At 40.5% G+C, this 21,536-nt stretch overlaps 1 protein-coding gene and 1 long non-coding RNA gene across 2 annotated transcripts in view; one reads left to right on the top strand and one right to left on the bottom strand.

The window, feature by feature from the left end:
- LOC145459277 (uncharacterized) overlaps nucleotides 1-21,536 on the top strand; it is a 416,587-nt gene that overhangs the window by 214,267 nt on the left and 180,784 nt on the right. The window lies entirely within an intron of this gene.
- LOC145459062 (protein Wnt-10a-like) overlaps nucleotides 2,216-21,536 on the bottom strand; it is a 34,805-nt gene continuing 15,484 nt past the window's right edge. Inside the window, exons 3-7 of the mRNA XM_080337656.1 lie at nucleotides 21,276-21,390; nucleotides 20,092-20,237; nucleotides 18,555-18,740; nucleotides 8,361-8,518; nucleotides 2,216-5,097 (exon numbers count right to left, since the gene is read on the bottom strand). Of these exons, the coding sequence (XP_080193782.1) occupies nucleotides 4,719-5,097; nucleotides 8,361-8,518; nucleotides 18,555-18,740; nucleotides 20,092-20,237; nucleotides 21,276-21,390 (984 nt within the window). The 3' untranslated portion in view covers nucleotides 2,216-4,718. The remainder of the gene's footprint in view (nucleotides 5,098-8,360; nucleotides 8,519-18,554; nucleotides 18,741-20,091; nucleotides 20,238-21,275; nucleotides 21,391-21,536) is intronic.

Genomic DNA, 21,536 nt, shown 5'->3' with positions numbered 1-21,536 from the left:
AATATTAAACAATGCAGTCTAGTTATTAAATGGAATCTTAAAATGGTAAGATCATTCGAAAGTGTAACTGCGCTACCAGTCCGTCAGACGGAAAGCATCGAACAAAAATCAGAATTTACATCACTGAGAATTTGGAGTTGCATCCAGTCGGACGCAATGCGCCATTTGATTAACGAAATACACTGGTCTGGCAAGCTCACAAGTAATACACAACTCTCGAAATATGAGGTTTCAAGCAGACAATAATGATGATTACAAACGTGAAATAGCGCAGTCAATCAGTAATTGTTTCTTGCGGTTTCTGGCTTAGCGTTGAGTAGCTCGCATCGCGGCAATTGTTTGCAGTTTAAAACAGCTATTTTGGCGGCATTGGTGAATTTCTCGATTTACGTTTGCGAAGAGTTTTTAGAGGAAATAGATCTAGGAACAATATATAAACGTCCCCTCCCTATTTAAAGTAACGACTATATGCGCTAGAACAGGGGTGGCCAACACCGCCCACGCGGATGAGGTGGCGAGGAGGAGCCTACGTAAACCTCCAACACTTATTGGTATCGGAATTCATCAATCGAACGCGGTATCTACCGACACATACCAATTCATTTTCATCTCATGTACTTCGTGATTGAATGTAACCCCAAAGTCATCCTTTCTACGGATTTTAGACACTACTGGGCGATGCTAATGAATGACAGTGCACGAGTAAATGACCGGACCGCGATCGAACGCGTATTATTATTTGCTTTATGTTATTCATAGTGTTTGTCGACTACTATGGTCCTTTATACCAGGCCGATATTCTTCATTTTTATTCCGTAACTGCCGACTTGTAGCACGGCCCACTTCTAGGCTTTTTGTAAGACACCGGTTACGCGGATGAGATGGCGAGGAGGAACCTAGATAAACCTTCAACACTTGGTAGGAATTCTGGAATTGACATTGGTCGGACTCAAACCCGCAACACATTGGTTTTGCAGCTGTGGATTATACCATTACACTATCTCGCCGCAAGATCAAACGCGGTATCTACCTACACACACTGGCGTAGCAGTAGGTATGTGCGGCCGCCCTTGGCTCTCGCTTGAAATGCCGCCCCCCCCCGTAAGTAAACCGCAGCAAATTTCGACATAGATTCATGCTCAGGCAATCTTTTCAATGAAAATTATTACAAATAATACAACGCGTCTCAGCCTCACCGTCCCAACGTTAAAGGCCAAAAATATTAAAGACAAGAAATAGCGAACGAATGCATTTTTGTCAATCTGTCAATCGGGCAATTATTACCAACTTAAACAGTTCCTAGGACCAGTTTACCTTCATTGCTATATCTCGGTCTGAGCGCTGTACAAATCGTGACCCAGAGTATAGATCACTAACCTATGGATATATGGGCAACTTATTGTCACACTTGAATTCCCGGACAAGCCTTCTGCCGAGACAACTAAGAACAGCATAATTGGTCATGGCCATGGCCATCCTATAGTTGGCCAGGCCCTCCGTGCGCTCAAATTTAACAATACTGATCTTAATCGAAAGCGGGGCCTATACGAAATATAAGATGTAATCAAACTGTTTTCAATCGCAAGCTATTGTGGCCTTGATTCCGGAAATACAATTTAAATATTGGTCAGAAAATCGGCATTGTTCCGAATAATCGCTCGATATAATTTCCATTATCATGGTCAATTGGTCATCGTGTTGCGGCACTCCGATTGTTAGGAACAATCGGCCTTGCCGGCTATTTTGGAATGGTTCCATTGCTATGTTAACATATTCGGAATCAGCGCGACACTAGCTTTCGATTGAGAACAGTTTGATTACATTTTAGCTCACGGGACGCCAGCTATAGGACTACCAATTACGCTGCTTTTAACCGGCTGTGTACACTGTGCTGCCTCATTTGCCGCCCCCTGGAGCCTGCCGCCCCTGGCGCAGAGCCAGAACCGCCAAGTGGCTGCTACGCCACTGCCTACACATACCAATTCATTTTCATCTCATGTACTTTTTGTTATCTTTTGTCACTTTTCATTGAGTTCCAGACCAAAGCAGGTCCGCCATTGAAAGACTACTCTAAGTCGATATGCTGACTCTTTCCTATCTTTTCAGTGTATTGCGGGGATTTGAAATGATGAAATTGAATAGTATAGGTATTGAAGTTCTGTACCTCCAAGGAAGCTCTTTAAATGATGAAATTGTAATAAAAATCAATATTAAATCAATTTTCATCAGAATATATTTTCATGTGAACTATAGTATATAAACACACTCAATGCGATAAGACACAATACGACGTAATGAACAGATAGGAGAATGCCGAACGACCAGTTATGGTTGCAGTAGCGGTCTCTGGCATCCACCTCGGCCTAGTGCCCGATTTTAGAGTTCATTTTTCGAGGTTAGTCGTTATTCCGCGGCTATTTCTTGCTCTTTCCATTCTTTGTGAGTGTGCTCTTTTCATCGCGACGCGGGAAAGAGGAGCCCAGAATAACCTCTGACACGGAATCGAAGCCAAGCTACCTGAACCAGATTTCTTTCTCGCTTGCGTAGTCAAATTAGAGTTAGGCGGACATGGTAACGAGGATGTAGCCAAGTAATTGCAGACTTTACTAAAATGTCACTAAGTTTGAAACTTTCTAAAATCTTTATTGCCTGAAATAGCATTAGGAAAAGATATATGACCGCCGAAAGTCGCTATGGAGCTGTTATCAATGTATTCACTTGCAAGATGCAAGTACTAGTTAAGGATTTCAGTGAGCAAAATATAAGTGGTATCACTTTCAAATACTAGTAATTTATGTTTTATCGGCCCGCCAAAATCCTACCAGTTCACATGTTACATGGTCCACAATTGCAGATCCTCTGCCGTTTTCTTATGCCTGAATAATGCATTAATATCTATGCCCAGTTCATTGCTTTAACACAGCTCACTACGAAAGAAACAAATATCGATTTATTATATAGACGTCAGAATAGCGATACATTCAGAAATTACTTCATAAACAGAACAAGAATCAAGAACGAAAAGTGAATGACCAATTCATACAATTGCTCTTTCAATTTACAATCTGCAATTTAAACGAGAAGTTAAATTGCTCGGAAACAACAGCAAAAATCAGCATGCAGGAAATCTACCGATGGAGGGGAAACGTCGTAAGACTCTCTAATTTTATCACACACATTTAACCTCAACCAAAACATGACCATAACGCTACATGCGTGCCTACTAGGGTTGTTAAAAATAACTATTCTTCAGGATTCCAGGGATTCACTGACCAAATTGTAAGGATGCCAAAAAACGCTGCATACCAAATTTAACTCGATTTCAACCAGTAGAAGCCGGCGCAGAGCAAATTAAAGTTTTTGAATTTATTAATTTATTTTCCAATTCTACTGTCAACCCCATGGGATTGTTAAGTTGCCTGTAGAGCAATACATACCAATTTTTGCCTACTTCCTACCGGCAGAAGCGAAGTTATTGCAGTTGAAAGTTATGGATATGCAAAATAGCATTGATGGTGCGTATGGTGTCAGAATTATTATTGAAAAACTCAAATAAATTCGCTTCTACTGGTCGGTATTGCATCAAATTTGTTTTGCATCGTTTCTGTAGACAACTCAACAATTTCACGGGGTTGAGAATAAAATTTGAAAAATATTCAAATATTTCAATCGTCTCTGCGTCGGCTTCTATTGGTTGGAACTGAGCCAAGTTTGGCGTGCAGCGTTTTTTAGGCAACCTAACAATTTAATCAATAAATCCCCGGAATCCCGAACAAAATGTTATTTTTGAACAGCCCTAGTGTCCACCCCGAAACTTTCCACAACCGATTGCCATTAGCGCTTGCTACTTCTTGGATATACAAAAAATAGCAGTGTAAATTCGTGCTCATTTCGATCAATATTGCGTCCATACTAGTAAATCCAATTTTTGAACGAGGTATTTTACTTCCTTCGTGAATTCTTTATTCAATACAAGCGTTCTCTGTACTTCCGAGAGACGACAATAAAATGTAGACGGTGTTAGAGACAGTTGAAATATCCCACCAATTCATATTTATTTATGTATAAATAAAACTAAAAAACAATATTTCACCATCCTACACAATAGATTTATAAGATAATGGATCATTGTTAAACGATGACAGTTGCCATACCCGAACTGTTTCAGAAATATTCAGAAAAGTCCATCACTTTATCTTAAGTCATACATTTGCAATTCATTTAATTTAATAAATTTAGAAGCGATTTACCGGTTGCGATTGCAGCTATTGATTATCTCACCATTCGACTCGAATTATGAAAATGAATACTCGATTGAGATTCGAGTACTGGAATCATTGTGCACAGACATACTGAGCAATGCATGTATCCAACTGGATGCTATCAATTGCGCTGAACAAGTTTCCTGACAGTGTCGAATTTATAACCCCTCCAATACGAAAGAGATTGTATAAAAATACTTCTTTTGCTGGAAGCAATAGCCAAGACATTATCTCTATCACGTTAGATTAGTAAAAATAGTCCCGAGTGTTCAGGCATGGAGTTTTGTCGTGGATACACAGTCTATACTCTTTCCAAAGCGTCTTCGAGACTTGATGGTGGCGGAAATGGCTCGGAAGGACTGCAGACCGTGCCCAGATCAGCCTCCTCTACCGATGCGAGGCATATTTATACGATTATTTCGGTTTGGATTTTTTTTTATTTTTCCGTGTGGAAAACTATCTGCAAACCGACATTTTTTCGACTTTTGTACACGAGGCGCACTCCACGCGGCAGCACCAATGGAATTTACAGTTGCATTGCTCCACCCTGGTCTCTTTGAATGTCCTGTGACCGCGGTTGCAACACAGGTTGGCACAGGAGCCTAGTTTTTTCACCCCTCCCTGCCTACTGCACTGTCTTCCTTTGGTGCCGTAGAAGTTTATGGATGGTTCGATCCTGCAGTAGTCCGGCGATTCGTTCCAGTACACCAAGCTGGTGAGACCAACGCCAAAGCGACGGCCAAGGCCTCGGACTCGCCGATTCCGACTGTTGCGATGAATTGAATTGCCGATGTTGCGAATGGTGTTCTCGATTTGGATGGAGTTTTGACGTACCCTTCAAAAGAAAAAAGTAGCAATTTTGAAATTGAAATCGGAGAAAACGAGAATCTTTAATAGTTCACCGTGTGAATCAAAAAGATGTATTTGAACAGTATATACAGACAGAAATGAACCGAATATGTTCAGCTGACACTCGTCAGAAGCAATGGCTAGCAGCTAGTAAAATTGGCAAGAACTTTGTATATCGATAATCGTATCACCCGTGTTCCTTCCAACTATCAACTAGCTGCTGATTATAATCCCTGACGAGTGTCAGCCAAAAATATTCGGGCTTATTTCAATATGAATACACAATTCAATTGCATGTTTAAGTTATGTGCATCCAAGAAGATCTCGATATAACCAGAGCTGGTTAGTAATGAAGTACTTCTACTGTTTCGAAGTATACTCAAGTAGTTTTCCTCTACTTTTTGTACTTACTCAAGGAGATCTGATTTTCGCTACTTCTACTTCTACTTCGTAATATTTTGTGATCTACTTACTTTTCGCTATTTTCAGTTTATCAAGTGGAAGTAGTTTAATCCTCCAATCAGAAAGATAGCCTGAGGAATTCCGGGGCTTTTTTTCACGGAGTATCGACATTTAATTTTCATAAAAGTCGAGTTAAGCTCAGAATTTTCGACGCGCTTCGTGCGCAGTGAATGCGCAGTATCCATTATGATTTCACGAAACTATTGGTTAATATAATGTAGGTAGCGGGTTGCGTAGTTCCGTTCACACCACATTGTCGCCCTTCGCCATATCAAATATTTCATCACAGTACATATGGCTCATCATAACGTTTGAAACTGATGTTTCGCAACCTAGCATTTACTTATCATATCGTAATCTAGCTGTCCATGGCGTGTCCTAATCTGAAAAAGTGGACTCTGACTTTTTTATTTTATTTTTGGAGCTGTTTAACCATACCAACCTTCGAAACTTGCTGGAATAAAGACATTAAATACATGTTCCGCTTTTAGATTTATATTTCAGTTTTAATTCCCAGTATCATATACTTTGAGTTCTAATTACTATCAGATTTTTTTGTGTGGATAACATATATGTTGACGTATAAAAGCAAGTGTAGTAATGCCTTCCATTTCCAGAAATAAATCTACACAATATAGCATTTTTACGGTCCACTATAATCGGACAAAGTGTTTACACCGTATCCAATACAACATCTCCGTATTGCTCTTCGACTAAACTACAGACTAGGGATGGTGTGAACGTGAGGTTCACGTTCGCGTTCTGTGTGTGAACCTCAGATATTTAGAGGTTCACGTTCACAAACGAACCTTGGTAGGTTCTGCACTGTGAACCTTTTTCATATATTACAATTTTCACTTCATTATAAGATCTTTGGTTGAAATTTATAGCATTGCGCTGGCAGCAAAAAAATCAGCACTAAAAGAGCATGCACCTTGACAATCTCAAACATTTTACTTGCTTTGTTACAATTGTTTGCTCGAAATATCCAGCTTTCTGTTTGCGAATATTTAGTGTCAGCGAATGACTCTTATCCAACCAATCAATGAAATTGATATCGTTGTCTGATGTAAAAAATCTAGCAGGCGTACGGGGTCAATCTCGATTTCATATATTTATTGTATCATAAAAACCAACTCCGTGGATTGGGGTGTTGGCTACTGCTGTATAACTTGTTAAAGGGGTAATATCGGTAGCAAGTAGGGAAACCCGTTTTACACTCTGCTCAATATCAACTTAGCAATACTCGGGACGCCGAATACATTGTCCGGTCTGACCTTGACCATTAAGGCGAAAGCTTATATTCCCTTGCAAGTTCTTGTCGAAATAGTGGCAAAACGACGCAAGATATTGATTTTCTGGGATGATTACATCAATTGATTGCCCCAGTTGATACAGATGTAGACGTTTAAAACATCAATAGGTATTTCAGCATTGTGGCAATATGTGGCCCGAATCGTCACTAGGTATTGCAAGGTTATCAATTCACTGAAATGTAGGGTTGGATTAGCAATATGACGTCACGAGGTTCACGTTCGGGTTCACACAGAACCTTTCAAAAAGGTTCGCGTTCACACGAACCCGAACCTTTCAGAGGTTCACACCATCCCTACTACAGACCTTATAATATGGGGGAGTGCGCCATACCATGATTTTTCTAAAACGTGCTGTTCGGGTATCACATTTCCATATCATTACTATCATTTTCATCCCATGATGCGGACGAATGCTTAGGCTGTCGAAAATTGGATACCTCCTGGTATGCATCAATATGAATCAAGCTCTGGACCTTTCTCATAGATCAATTTGCGCCTTTGACAATCCATGCGAACGAATTACGATCGCTTCCACCACTACTTACTTACTTGAGTAGATTTAAAGTCGGTCAATTCTACTTCTACTTCAAGTAGTTTTAGGTTGATTATGGAAGAAGTACTTTTACTCGTACTTGAGTAGATTTTTTCGTAGCTACTTCTACTTTTACTTGAGTAGCTTTCTTGACTACTTTGACCACCTCTACATATAACACACATAATAGAAATACATTTGACTGAAATGCGATATACAGAGCAAAGTATAAACCAGGGGTTCGCTTTTTACATAGCGTCCCCCTTATAAAATATGGAAAATGAATGAACCTCTATTTGTCTCAACCAATTTTTTTCGAAAAATTAGGAAATATTTTGTTTTGAAATGATAATTAACGAAGCTGGTTTGTACAGTGACCGATTGTTAGTACGATACAATGATATAATTACAGGATAAAACGATAGTACACTAATTAGATTTCCGATATTCAGTATACTGTGATGGTTGAACTCGTTTTTGCTTTAACAATGTCTTAATTGCTGGTTTCTTGGTCTTGTAAAAATCAAGATGTGGATTATTGCTGTAATTGCATTTTTTTATAAATCATCAACGATTTAGAAGTAAGTAAAGAGAACATATTTTAGGTGGTCTAGTTTAGCCAAAGAATAGAAAACTGTCAAGTAATGCAAGTAGGCAAAATCTAATTGAAGTACTTCGAAAAGTAGAAGTATTTTGTTAATCATGATCTCATGCATACTTTCCTACGTCAGTATGCGCCTAAGTTTGTTTGTACGTCATTTGCGCTGATTCTAATTGGTCAAGTATCATTTGAATTAACATGTTGTGTTTGATTAAACAACGGTATAATTCTGAGCTAGGTTGCGACTTCGCTCGACACCTTTGGGTGTTAATACGCGCTGTTTCCGCTAAGAGTGTATGACGCTAAATAGTACCAAAGCACATATCAATCATCCCAACCTGTTGTCGTGTGGCATTTTCGCGGCGGCCGTGTAGAGCTTCTTCAGCGTATTTCCGACCTTGTGTATTTCCGGGGCTTCCTGCCAGCAAGTCTCAATGCTGCACGACCCCGACATGCCGTGGCACGAGCACTTTTTGCGCATATTGTTGGCGACTACCTATAATTAATGACGGATTACGATAAGGGGTTTATAGTTCTGGGTATTGGATTCTTGAAAATGTGAAGGCACGCGCTGGCACGCTTTTGATGTGGTGAAGATGAATTGTCGTTTGTTAGCGGTTGAGGGTATGGGTGGCCTGTTCTGCAGTCGAAAGTCTAAGCATCGCCAAACACTAATATTCATTTGAATGGCCCATCCCGAGGCAGTAAATGCGTAATTTCATTCTAAACTGATAGGAATTGGTTTCTGGCATTCGGTATCCTTAATCTTAGAGTAGGGGTAGGGAGACGTATCCGCCGGAAGAGCCATATTCGTATACTTTATTTTTCGTTGTAATACATTGGAATGTAGCGATGTAAATTAACTTGTACTTCGGCATCCCTGGAAATGCTACAAGAGAACTGCACAATGGTGTACAGACATTTGGCCTTCTTCTGTTTATGAGAATAAACCCTGACTTAATACGAACTAAATAATTTACTTTACTTTAATTTAATTTCCAATTTTTTTGCGACTTCAGTAATTCTAAATAATTTGGAAAAACGGCAAAGATATAATTTTACTTCTAATCAAATTAGGAAAAGATGGAGATTTTTTAGTTGTCAAACTGGAAATGCCTAAATACGTACTTTTTATGCGGCTACGAAATAAAGAATGGAAGTTTCACTTAACTGTATATTGTACATAGAAGTCGCTGTATTATGTTGCACGTATTGAATCAGATCCTATATACTTTTTTGTTTGTGTTATTCATGGTGTTTGTCGACTACTATGGTCATTTACACCAGGGTAATATTGTTCACTTTTATTCCGTCACAGCCGACTTGTAGCACGAGCCACTTCTAGGCATCTAGGAAAGGCTGGTAATGTGTGCGGGCTTCTGCCGAAGCGCCTATAAATAGTATCAACAGCGCAAAATTTCTCTGCGACGCGATTGCACTTCGAAACACAAGCTCATTGCCGCGACGCTAGCTGAGCACTTTCACTCTCGATGGGCAGCCGCTCCGTTGCTCTTGAGCTGCGCACTCGTTTAGCCAGACATTATTGCCGCCTCTCAATGCCAATCTCCATAACAATACAAAAGTTGAGGCTGCTTGTGGGGGTTCCAGGGCCCTGAGCGGAATAAAATTTATATTTTCGTAATCAATGCAGCGGCAGCTTTCGATTGATACCCGTTTTATCAAATTTAATGCTCGGCAAGCCGGTCAGAAATCACCGTCAAATTGCCTTTAGCCAAATGGAAAGTGTGACGTAGACCAATTTCACTAAGCCGTGTGATTTGCTTGTGTCCACGCCATATAGGACACTATGCTTTAAGACGCCCTTAGTGTCGAAGCATATCAACGAACCTTTTCTTCATGAAATATTAGGCAACTTATCATTTCGGTACTCGGAAACATTAACTCTCATCACTCGACTCGAATCAGTGAAATTGACACTCGATTCGGATTTGAGGACTCGAACCTCTTGTTGACTGTAAACAATGTTTCAAATACGTAAATAAGTCATTAACGACGTCTACTATCAACAGAAGATTCCGCGAAAAAGCAATTCGAATGGATATATTTGATACGTTTCAAGTCTAGAGCCAGGCGCGTTACATTCAATATTTACGGATATAAGAGATCTTTCCAAACCTGCTTTGAGTCTAAACATTGAGGTTAAACTTTAGATCCGCATCACGACCGGATCTTGCTTGCTGTAATGCAGGGGTGGCCAACCTTTTCAGCCGAAGGGCCACATTTGATTGGCGAACTATTGCGCGGGCCACTAGCCGCGACTGGAGCGAAATTTTTTCGAAGTTCATAGGTCAATAATATTGTCACTTGACTATATTGTGGACCTGCTTTATATCGCTGGGCTCAGTTTGCAAGGAATGGACTATTCGGCGCCTGGACATATCGATATCGAAAGCTTCGACCAACTTGCGTCAATCATTTTTTGCCTAGGTTTCATAGTCGACGGTCTTTCTGCGAGCGCAAACGCAAGGTCGCATATGTTGAACGACATTTTGTCTCGTAATCGCGAATATAGTTATACTCAATCTGATACATTAGGCGTTCTTTCATTTTCACAAAGGGGTACCAATATTAAAAGCAAGAAGTCGAGTGACAACGTATTGCGGGAAGCGTGAAGAAAATTTTTTACTTTTGATAAATCTATCGCAAAATATTCTGCTTTATTGTAGTGTACGAATATCTACCAAATTGTTACTGGCTCATGGATCTGCCAATGCGGCGGAACTGATATTTTAGTCATCACATCTCAAGTGTTGCGGCCAGACTAATCAAATTTTTGGTTGTCCTTGCAAGTTCACAATCTTTGCAATCCATTTGTGATAATATTACTAATTTCGGAAATTACCTCGCGGGCCACGGGTTGGCCGGCCTTGCTGTAATGGCTGTATATACCTCTGCATTGTACCTTTTTATTTTTGTTCAATGTTAAGATTTCGACTGTTGTTGGTTATTATATTTCTCAGATGGAAGCCTTGGAATCGCAATTAGAGCTAGACCGACATAGGATTTTTGAGCCGATATTGATAAACCGATAACTTGCACCTCAACCGATAACCCGATATCTTCTGCAGATACTCAAAAGATATGACATCTAGTTCACGTGTTATTTCTAAACCTTCAGTGCATTCATTTGGACAGTGGCGGCTCGTCCTATAGGGCAACTGGGGCATTGCCCCACCTAAAATTCTGTTAAATAACAATTCTTTACCATTTATAGACGCACACCAATCTATATATACCGAAATCACAGCGAAAATGGTATTCTTCTTGTCCTTTCGCTTGTAAATGCCCATATATATAGCGAAGTCTCTGCGAAAATCGAATTCTCTTCTGTGTTTTCGCTTTGCGAATGCCTAGCCGGGGCATGCCCCGGTAGCGCTCCTAACAAGCTTTCACTGTCTATTCTCTCAAAGCCGCGCACAATAAAGAAACGGTGATTTACTCTCTTCTATTCATAAAATTACCGAGCAACCGGGGCACAATAGCTCTGTGCCCCTAAGGTGTGATGTAACAATCGTATCTATAGCTGAACTCAGTTACCGTCATATGCGTTTGGTCGACCTTTGCTGGTATGGGTTGATTTTGATGGTGTTTCACACCACGAAAACTCTTGAAACTTGGTATGTCATGTCGTGATGGTGGTATTTAACACTGCCCCAAGTTTCAGGGTTTCTGCTTAAAGTTTAGGGTAGTAATTCCGTTTCCGAAGTTGAGTGTGTGCTGATCCGTCATGTATCGCAAACAGATTTTACTCAAAAGCCGGTATTGGTATCTATTGATTTTGACGATGTTCAATACTGAGATCGGTTATGACATTTGGCACGGTAAGTCTTAATGTTAGTATCGAACGCTGTACCAAGTTTTAAGTTTGTCACTGGACTGTGTTAGTGGTAATTTCGTTTCCTAATTCGAGTGAGAGCTGACTCGTCATTTATCGCTAACAGATTATACGCAAAGCCGGTATTAGTCTCTATTGATTTTAATGTTGCTCCTTACCTAGATCCGTCATAAGCTTTTGTACGGTATGTCTTGATTTTAGTATCGAACGCTGTGCCAAGTCTCATGGTTGACACTCAATGATTAGGGCAGTAATTTCGTTTTCAAGGTCGAGTATGGTAGAGATGTACTCCGATCTGACACTTCAGCCTACAACGCATTGCGGATTTCACGCAAAAGCCAGTGTATCTGCGGTAACGTTAACTGAGATGATGATATCATTCTCAGTTTGCATTCAAATATTTACTTTGATATTATATTCTCCAATGTCAATTTCACCGTGAAATTGTGGCCTTCAAGCCTTTGCTTACAACCCCCTGTCAAGCGCGATAGCTACTTCGTTTTCGATGGCGGCTAACAGCTGATCACTTGATCAGCCTATTCCTCAGTAAATTTTACGCAAAATTCGGTGTTGGTCTGTTCGCATTAATTTTGACAGTGTACCATACCGAAAAGGGCCATGAGGCCACTTCTCGATGATGTCATGTAACAGTGTACTAAGTTCAAGGCTTTCATCCACGGATTTATTCGGTAATATAGTTTCCAAAGGCGATTTCGCAGCAGCCCTATAGACAGTAATAAAGCCGTATGTGTCGTGTTACAGTCTCCAGTTTCAAGGCCAAAATCTCCTATGCTGTACCGAGACTGCTATTCTTAGTTCTTCAGAATGATGTTTTGGATTCAATATGACAGGCCCAATCTATGAGATAACAATTGCGTATCTGTCCGAACTCGTTGACCTTTCCAATTAGGCTTACGCTATCTCTCGAGGAATAGTCATTTCCATTTCTGCAGATAATTAGTCAGGTCTAGTGCGAACATGAACCATGTTGAATCTTTGTTCCGTACGCCGTTTACGCAGTTACCACACTTCAAGTCACAGCTCACCGGCGGGTCTCTCGTGGCACATCGTTAAAATCACTGTTGGCGGGAAATTCATGTTACCGTGCCCAGTGGTGGCTTTTGGGGTGGGCGAGGTGGGCGGTCGCCCGCCCCCCCTGGTCGAAGCCCCCCCCCCCTATTTGGATTTTGCGCTTTTTTCAAGGAGAATGACGAATAAACATGGAAATCCGTGCACCAAGCAAGAATATGATTCCGTACAGATGTGTCAATCATCATCAAATCCCTGCATTTGTTAGAAAAGTCCTGTATCCGTATCCGTAAGTTTCGGATAGATACTTATAAGGGGCCCCCCCGGTAAGTCTCGCCCAGACCCCCCCCCGTTCGTAGGGCCACCACTGACCTTACCATCATTAAGTTACTTGTTTACGTTGGAAAACGCCATTGTGACGTCATCTTGATAAAAAGTCGCTTGCAGCCCTTGCCCCACCACCCGATATTGTCACGAGCCGCCACTGCATTTGGATAGCTTTACAGCCGTCGCTATGCTCGGACATAAAAGAAACTCGAAAACTAAAAAGGCAGCAACTGGACATCAGTAAGTAAAGGTAATGAAGTATCTCTACTTAATCAGAGTACTCAAGTACGTTTGTCTACTTGCGCGAATTACTCAAGTGGTTATGATTGTAGACTTTTACTTCTACTTAACACTTTTTAGGGATAAAACTAGGACTAGAAGAGTTACTTTTTTACTTACTTGCAACGCGCCACGTCTACATGTAATCGAGTATAAATTTTTGGGACTAATTCTACCTCTACTTGAGTACCAACGATGGCCACTTTAACCACCTCTTCCTGTAACTATAAGAAATAGACAAGTATTCCCAGCAGTCTACCATACGCAGATGATAGTTCTCCAACTCCCTACTACTAGGCTTACCATATTTTGGAAACCTAAAAAGAGGACACTTTTTCAGAAATTTCAGACTTGCAAACCGGAGAAGAATTCTCAAAAACCGGTGAATTTTTTCCACTTCGTGATCGGTTGACTAGAAAAAAAAAAAAGGTCATCTTCTCGCTCAGAGCTCAAAATACCGTTTTTCTCTCCACATTGCCAGGTGGATGACTGAAAAAAAAAGGTCATCTTTTCGCTCAGAGCTAAAATCACCCTTTTTCACTCCGACGTACCCGCCGGAGCTTCACTGCTGTGCTAATTTGCGGCATATCACTCGCAATTTGCTCTAAATCTGACCTCAATTTTCAAAAAAGAGGACAAAATCTCAAAAAAGAGGACAAAAGGGCGTCCTCCGAGGACACTTTCAAAAATATCAAAAAAGAGGACAAATCCTCTTAAAAAAGGACGTATGGTAAGCCTACCTACTACCATGTTGTGACGTCACGAAAATGCCTGGCATTTTTGACTTCTAGTGGCCGATACCTACCTTCTTTCCAAGTGATCCAAGATGTCAACTTGATATGATCGGCGAACCGATATTGAGACGCTCTGATTTCAAGGCAGGAAAACACAGCTTTATGATATATCGGCTTGAATAGATGTGTTTCATTTCATTACCGTCTATCAGTTGAATACATCACAGGTTTGTAGGCACAAATTACTATAGGTTATGTTTAATGTAACAGTCCCTGGGAGTCTCAAGACTGTCCCTATTTAATAACTCTACCAGCTTGTTTGAACTCTAAACTTAAATCTTCTGCATTTAAGGATGAATATTACTCCTTGTTACATCACGGTGGACGATATCTATCTCGATGCGTTTTTGGATATGACAACTACAGAGTAGTAAAGTGAGTTATGTCCGCCTGGATTATGCTTACACACTGCTGTTTACATTGGAAGTGATATCTTCGCATCCCGGTAAAGATTTCTAGCAGATTTCCCCTTCGTAAACAAAATAGTGACTCAAGATTCCTGACAATATCTCAAGAGCTAGGATGAACACCGTTTACACTGTAGCGGCACGGGTCATCGGTAATAATGATCCTACTTTGTTAGACTCGAATAAATTCACGTATACAAGAGCACAATGTTTATATATCTGAGCAGATATTTTATGACATATTCCTGGATTACTATAAGGCGTTAAGTGTGCTTCTATGTAGTAAAACTATAACGGTGTCTCGTGTGACTAGTCGATCACAGTGACACAATGTTCGTGCGGTTATCATTAGAATGCCACCTGACTGAAATTATATTTTGAGGAGTAGTAATACGTGGAATAACGTAACATATTCCATGACGCAGAAATCCTTGAACTTGTCTAATTAACTTATTAGAGCGAAATTCCGGTAATCTAATAACATGTTTCTATGGTATCTTTTAGTTCAAATCTAATTTATGGTTTTCTGTAAAATTCTACAAGAGAACTGTAGACTGCGAAAGGTGTCAAGCTTGGTGGACAACAATTTGCCATTTTCGTGCTCAAGAGAATCAAGTTTGATTCGATTGTTGTTGTATTTCTGTCCAATGTGGAATTGACATAAATAATTACCAAGTTTGTGCGAATTCCGTAATTTTAATTATAATCTAATCCGAAAGAAAACGGTGGCTATCATTCTAATTACGGTATAATGTAATTTGAACAAGCTAAATCTTGCCTTGTTGTCCAACTCAGGCAGAAAACAAACATGGCATCAAACTATTCCGATCAAGATTTTGTCTCGGGGGCGCTATGACTGCATATTACGGCGTGAGTTTGGAAAGTGATATCACAATTGTACAGTAGGCTGGTGATATTCGCCTCACACAGGATAATCCCACAGCAATTATGTTTCTTCGCGCGACCCGCGTAGACTATGATTCATTTCGTTTAATCTATTTTGACATATTCTCGGTGAATCACGTCGATAAGGCACAATACTGAAATACTTCGGCGAATTCTACAAGGTCGGCATGGATTAGGGTGTTAAAATAGGGGGTCATTTCGCTAGCAAACGAAAAGTCACCATGAGGTCCATTATTTGGTGCAGAGGGGGCAGGCCTAAGCCCGTATATTTTCGGCTGACACTCGTCAGGGGTAATAGTCACTGTACATAAAAAACCGTGTCACCAGTTATAGAAATTCTAATAATTGAGATGAACAGATGGCTTGCTCAATGTACTTTATTTATACATTAAACTCTAATTGCTTTTGTTGAAAAAGACTATAGATTGGCCGATTCTGATGAATGACCAATCCAGGACACACAGATAGAACAATATTGAACACTAACTACCTCACAAGTTTAGTTTAACAGGTTAAATTTTTCGAAATAAAGGCTGTGCTTTCATCCAATATGTGAAATCAGTCGAACCAATCGTTGGTGGATTGGTGAAAAGTTCACCCGGACTCTAAACTTCTAAGCTTCTGCCAAAGCCTAGTTCATGCCAGGGTTGTAACAAAGTCACAAGGCTCCCAGCCACAAGTCAATCTCACTTTTATAGTTTTGACCCGAGTCAAGTCGAGTCATTTTCAATTCATCACTGCGTCAAGTCCGAGTCCAAGTCAGCGAGCAGAGGGTCGAGTCCGACTCATGGTATTATGACTCGAGTCCGAGTCCAAGTCCGAGTCAATAAACAAATGACTCGAGAGTCATTACAACCCTAGTATTCACCCCCCAAAGGGCAGAACAGGGGTACATGAAACAGAACTCAACTCAATCACACGTTTCATTTCAATACGAATATGCTATTCAATTGTATAACTTAGAATTATATCGTGGTCATAAATCCTATACGTGCCGACGTGCATAGCTTCCGACGTTCCTAGAGAAATGCGTAATTTGTATAAAATGCTGTACTCTATTTCTACCGTGGTTCAAGTCCGAGTTAGGTTCTGGTTACGTGTGTCATGGGTGTATATTCACACTGCGGTAGGACTATCTCAAGGGTGGTACACGGGTGGAAATACGCATCACTTCGCTAAGAGAGCCCGCTATATTAGGGTTACCATACGTCCTCTTTTAAGAAGATTTGTCCTCTTTTTGACTTTTTTAAAACTGTCCTCGGAGGACGTCCTTTTGTCCTCATTTTTGAGATTTTGTCCTCTTTTTTGAAAATTGAGGTCACATTTAGAGCAAAATGCGAGTGATATGCCGTAAATTAGCACAGCAATGACGCTCAAACGGTATTTTGAGCTCTGAGCGAAAAGATGACCTTTTTTCTTAGTCAGCCACCCGGCAATGTGGAGGAAGAAACAGTGTTTTGGGCTCTGAGCGGGAAAGCTGACCTTTTTTTTTAGTCAACCGATCACAAAGTGGGAGAAATTCACCGAATTTTGAGAATTCCTCTCCGGTTTTGCAAGTCTCAAATTTCTGAAAAAGTGTCCTCTTTTTAGATTTCCAAAATATGGTAAGCCTACTCTATATGTACGTACTCGTATATCTAGAGTATTATGTATCTATAGGTATTAGATAGACTGTTTAAATCAGGTAATTTCCTAATTGAGAACATAGTTAGACTCAATTCTGTAAAGTATGCGAATTTATAATTTTCCGGATGGGGCTCCAATACTAAATGCAAGAAATCTAGTGAGAATAAATCATGCGAAGTGCTAAGAAAAATTTCAAGTCAAATCAATCTGCTACGAAATATTTTACTTGATGGTCATATACGAAGATCTGCGTTAAATGTGGCTGGCCCCTGGCTACGCCAATGCGTCGGAACTGGTGTTTTAGTCGTCATAAAATTTCCCGGTCAGGCTAATCAAATTTTGGTTTGCCTTGCAATTTTACCCGAGGTTATAACTAATTTCGAGAATTACCTCGCGGGCCACTGGTCGACGGTCCATGGTTTAAATCAGTGGTTCCCAACGTGGGCGATGTCGCCCCCCAGGGGGCGATTTGGCGATCTAGGGGGGCGAAAATGACGAAGGGGGCGATAGGGGGGCGAAAATGGACAAAGGGGGCGACGGGGGGCGAAAATAGCGAAGGGGGCAATAGGGGGGCGATGACGCGTCAAAACGGCTGACCTTTTTTTTTATTTATTTTTTTTATAGTCATCCACCTAGCAATTCGGAGAGAAAAAACGTTATTTTCAGCTCTGAGCGGAGAAAGATGACCTTTTTTTTTAGTCAACCCGCCGGTGATTACAGTCTGTATGCCCAATTATTGGTGCACAAAATTTGGGGGGCGATGATCGGTGTTGACCTTGAAAAGGGGGCGATGGGTCGAAAAAGGTTGGGAACCACTGGTTTAAATCGTCCCGGTAAGTCCAACAACATTAAGTGATATATCTTTCAAGTCCGAATTCATCCGGTTAGCGTGAGAGCAATAAAGAGTCTATGTTCTTTGCTGTCGATATTTCACACAAAGAAACAAAAATGATTCCACAGTCGAATAAACGAAACAAGTGCACCGTGTGAAAACGCAATTTTCGACCTTAAACTAATTTCATGGTTTCAAACTAAAAACATACACGTAAATCCGCACAAAAATAGCAGTCTCAACGCCTAGGCCAAGTTACAATCGATTACTTTCAAGATTCTCTAGCCGCATTAACGATTTACTCGAATTTCGCTCAAATTAGCTAGTCCGCGTCGAATGATTTGGGATGTTTGTTAGCTTTGAGTGTTTTCCGGTCAACATGACCCCTTGCAGCGCAAAAAACTGCTTGACCCTCGTTAATCCCGAGGTGTGAATTGTAAGAATCACAAAACGTATATAACAGTGAGGTGACTCACCAAGCGTCCGACTCTGTTGTTGTGAAGAGTCAGTCTTGCGTAGAAACTCTTTGAGGATTGCCGCTCGTCTAGGAATCGCCTCGAGAATTTCATGGCGAAGTTGATGTCATGGTCGCAACGACCCCACGAGTATTGCAGCAAGTTTGCGTCCACTTCTGACTCGTCGCCGCCGTTCTGTATTAATTGCTGGGAAGGTGGAATATACTTTTATCTGTCTGGGATGGCTCTAGGGCTGCGACAAATTTCAAGATCACAAACCTCAAAGTGCTAATTCTAATTTATTAAGAAACATTATGGCCGTACTACAGCACACGAACCAAGTAGTAAAATGCCATTCACATTCGTGGAAACGACATATCTGTGGAGCCGTAATCGATCCACAGAATTCTCACAAAATGCAATAAAAGAGTAGTCGAGACGATTCGTTTGAGAACTGGAATGACACGATCCAGGGCCTACTATAGTAGGCCCTGCACGATCCTTGCCAATAAGAGTTGATTTATCAACGTAAATTATAATTTTGACAGTATTTTGTGTTGTAGTAGCTTTAAAGCAGGAGTGACCAACCTAATCGGCCAAGGGGCCAGCACGTGCCGTGTACGAACCATTTTGCGGCCCACTTGAACGTTCATGACATTTTATAGTCGTGTACGATACGAGCAGAATAGGTGGCGGTGAGGGCAAGATTTGTCTTACTACGCGCCGAAACCACTGACATTTATTACCTAAAAATTCATGTTCTAGCCGCAAGAGGGGCGAAATTATTTCAACATTTAGGAATGTATTAGCAAAAAATCGAGTGGCACTAAATCACGTGAAGCACGAAAAAAAAATATACGCTACATTAATCGGGCCAGAAATACTCTATCACGTAAAATTATAAAGATGTAAGAAAAACGTGCGGCATGGCCTTTTTCGCCTACCATGGGTCGGATCTGCTTTTCAATCATCAACACCACAATCCCGCGGTCAGGAGTTAATCAAACATTTGGTTGAGCTTGCAAGCTCACATGAAATTACGTCAACTCATTTGTGATACCGTAACTTATTTCAAAATTTACCGCGCGAGCCACTCGAAACCTTCTCGCGGGTTGGCCACCCCTGCTTTAATGCCTCTAGTTTTCGCATCGCTGCATACGGAATATGCAGTACCAGGTTACGCACGTTAGCGGAATTACATTACGTCGCGATGAATCCACATCGCAAAGTGCAATGAAATAGGCATGGTCGAAAAATTACTATAGCATCTTTAATATGATGTGGAACTGGCATTCTATTCTTTGTGGTCGCGTAAAAGGCACATATTGATAAATCAACCTACCACATATTTCATACTGCTTTGACTCTCATATTGAGTTTTACTCGAATGCTCGACTCGCAGCCTAATACTAGATTCAGAACACTCAGGCACTCGATTTTGCCAAGTCCTACATATACTCTAAAAATATGAATGACAATCTGTACCGCATCCCTGAAAGCAATGCTTCGATACCATACTCAATCAGTGGCATCTACAGACCATTTGTCTGGCCATTACCTGGTGAACGTATTCGGACGCGGCCTCTCGGTGCCTCCCGGCCAGGCATTCGCATCCAGGTATTTTTCCGAGGCCACAAGCATGCGCCACAGCGTACGAAACCGCGGCCGACGACATGGCGTGAAAGAAGGCAGCCTCTCGATAACCTGAAAGTCAACAAGTTCAAGTTTAAACGCGGGTGTCGTTTTGTATCATTTGAAAAAGTCTGGTTAACGATTTTCATTGCTTTAAAACAGGGCTTTTCAATCTATTTCTACATATTGGAACATTTTGAAAATTCTGAAAAACCAATGTTCCCGCATTTCTCAAACATTTGAAAATATTAGGATACTGTAGCCCCTAAAAATTATTTTCATTAAAATATTCGTTTACACAGTAATCAGTATTTACAATGATAACAGGCAGTTAACCATTAATTAGTAGGGCAAGTTTTTGCAACTTTAGCAACTTTTTTTTTACAGCTTCCGGAAGCTTCCTGAATACTCGTAAGATATGTAAAATGCTGTTTTAAGCTGTTTGAAAGAATCTTATAGTGCAACTTTTTGCAACCTTTTTCCATTTTTTTATGCAATATTTTGAAACATTTTGCAACTTTTTCGATTTTTCATGAAAATATTTTTGATTTTGGTGAAATACACGGCCAAATTCGACTGAAATCAGCACTGAAGCAATGCTCTTACGGGTATTTCGGGAGCTGAGCCGGAAAATTGACCTTTATTTTTTTTTGGTCAAACTGGGAAGTTGACCTTTTTTTTTAGTAAACCGAGCAAAATGTGGTCTTTAAGTGCAACTTTTTTGAAAAAGTAAATGCAACTTTTTACTGCAACGTTCCACGGATTTAACTGCAACAAAAACTTGCCCTATTAATTAGTTATTACAGATTCAGTTACTGTGACATGTGAGTATGTTTTTGTTCTGACATCGTCTTAGTTTTTGGTTGGTGGCGAAGATATGAAATTGAACTCAAGATCGAGTAGTAGCGTATTGCCTTAATATAGTATTTTATTGTATTTATTATATTTTATTTGCAGTTGTGATGATCGTCTTTATAAACTTCCTGTACGACCCTCTGTAAAAGGCTCATGGTACCAGATTGGGAATTCCTAGTTTAAAATGTAAAGGAAGACCAGGATTTCAAAATGGCATATCCCGTAAAGTCGTTGTGGATAAATGTAGACTTTTACCGGTATAAAAAAAATCGCTCGTGAACGGAATTTTGTTTCGGGTTTCGAGAGACGAGCAGTTCCATCGGTGGTTCTCGAATTGGAGCTTGCATTCATACAGAGCGATTTGTAGTCCCTAAAACGGAAAACAAGAATATAAAACCTGTTCAGACCAAGAGACCCATGAAGGTACAGAAATTTTACTACAAAATATTTTCACGCCTACTTTCTATACTAGTCTCTGACGATTAGGCTACTCCTGGCGAGAGTCATCCGGAAATA

This window comes from Botryllus schlosseri, chromosome 2 (assembly GCF_051294905.1).
Source record: "Botryllus schlosseri isolate E-star chromosome 2, Bs_hap1, whole genome shotgun sequence".
NCBI classification, from domain to species: domain Eukaryota; kingdom Metazoa; phylum Chordata; class Ascidiacea; order Stolidobranchia; family Styelidae; genus Botryllus; species Botryllus schlosseri.
The sequence above is the reverse complement of the archived record's forward strand: the minus strand, read 5'-3'. Positions and strand labels throughout refer to the sequence as shown.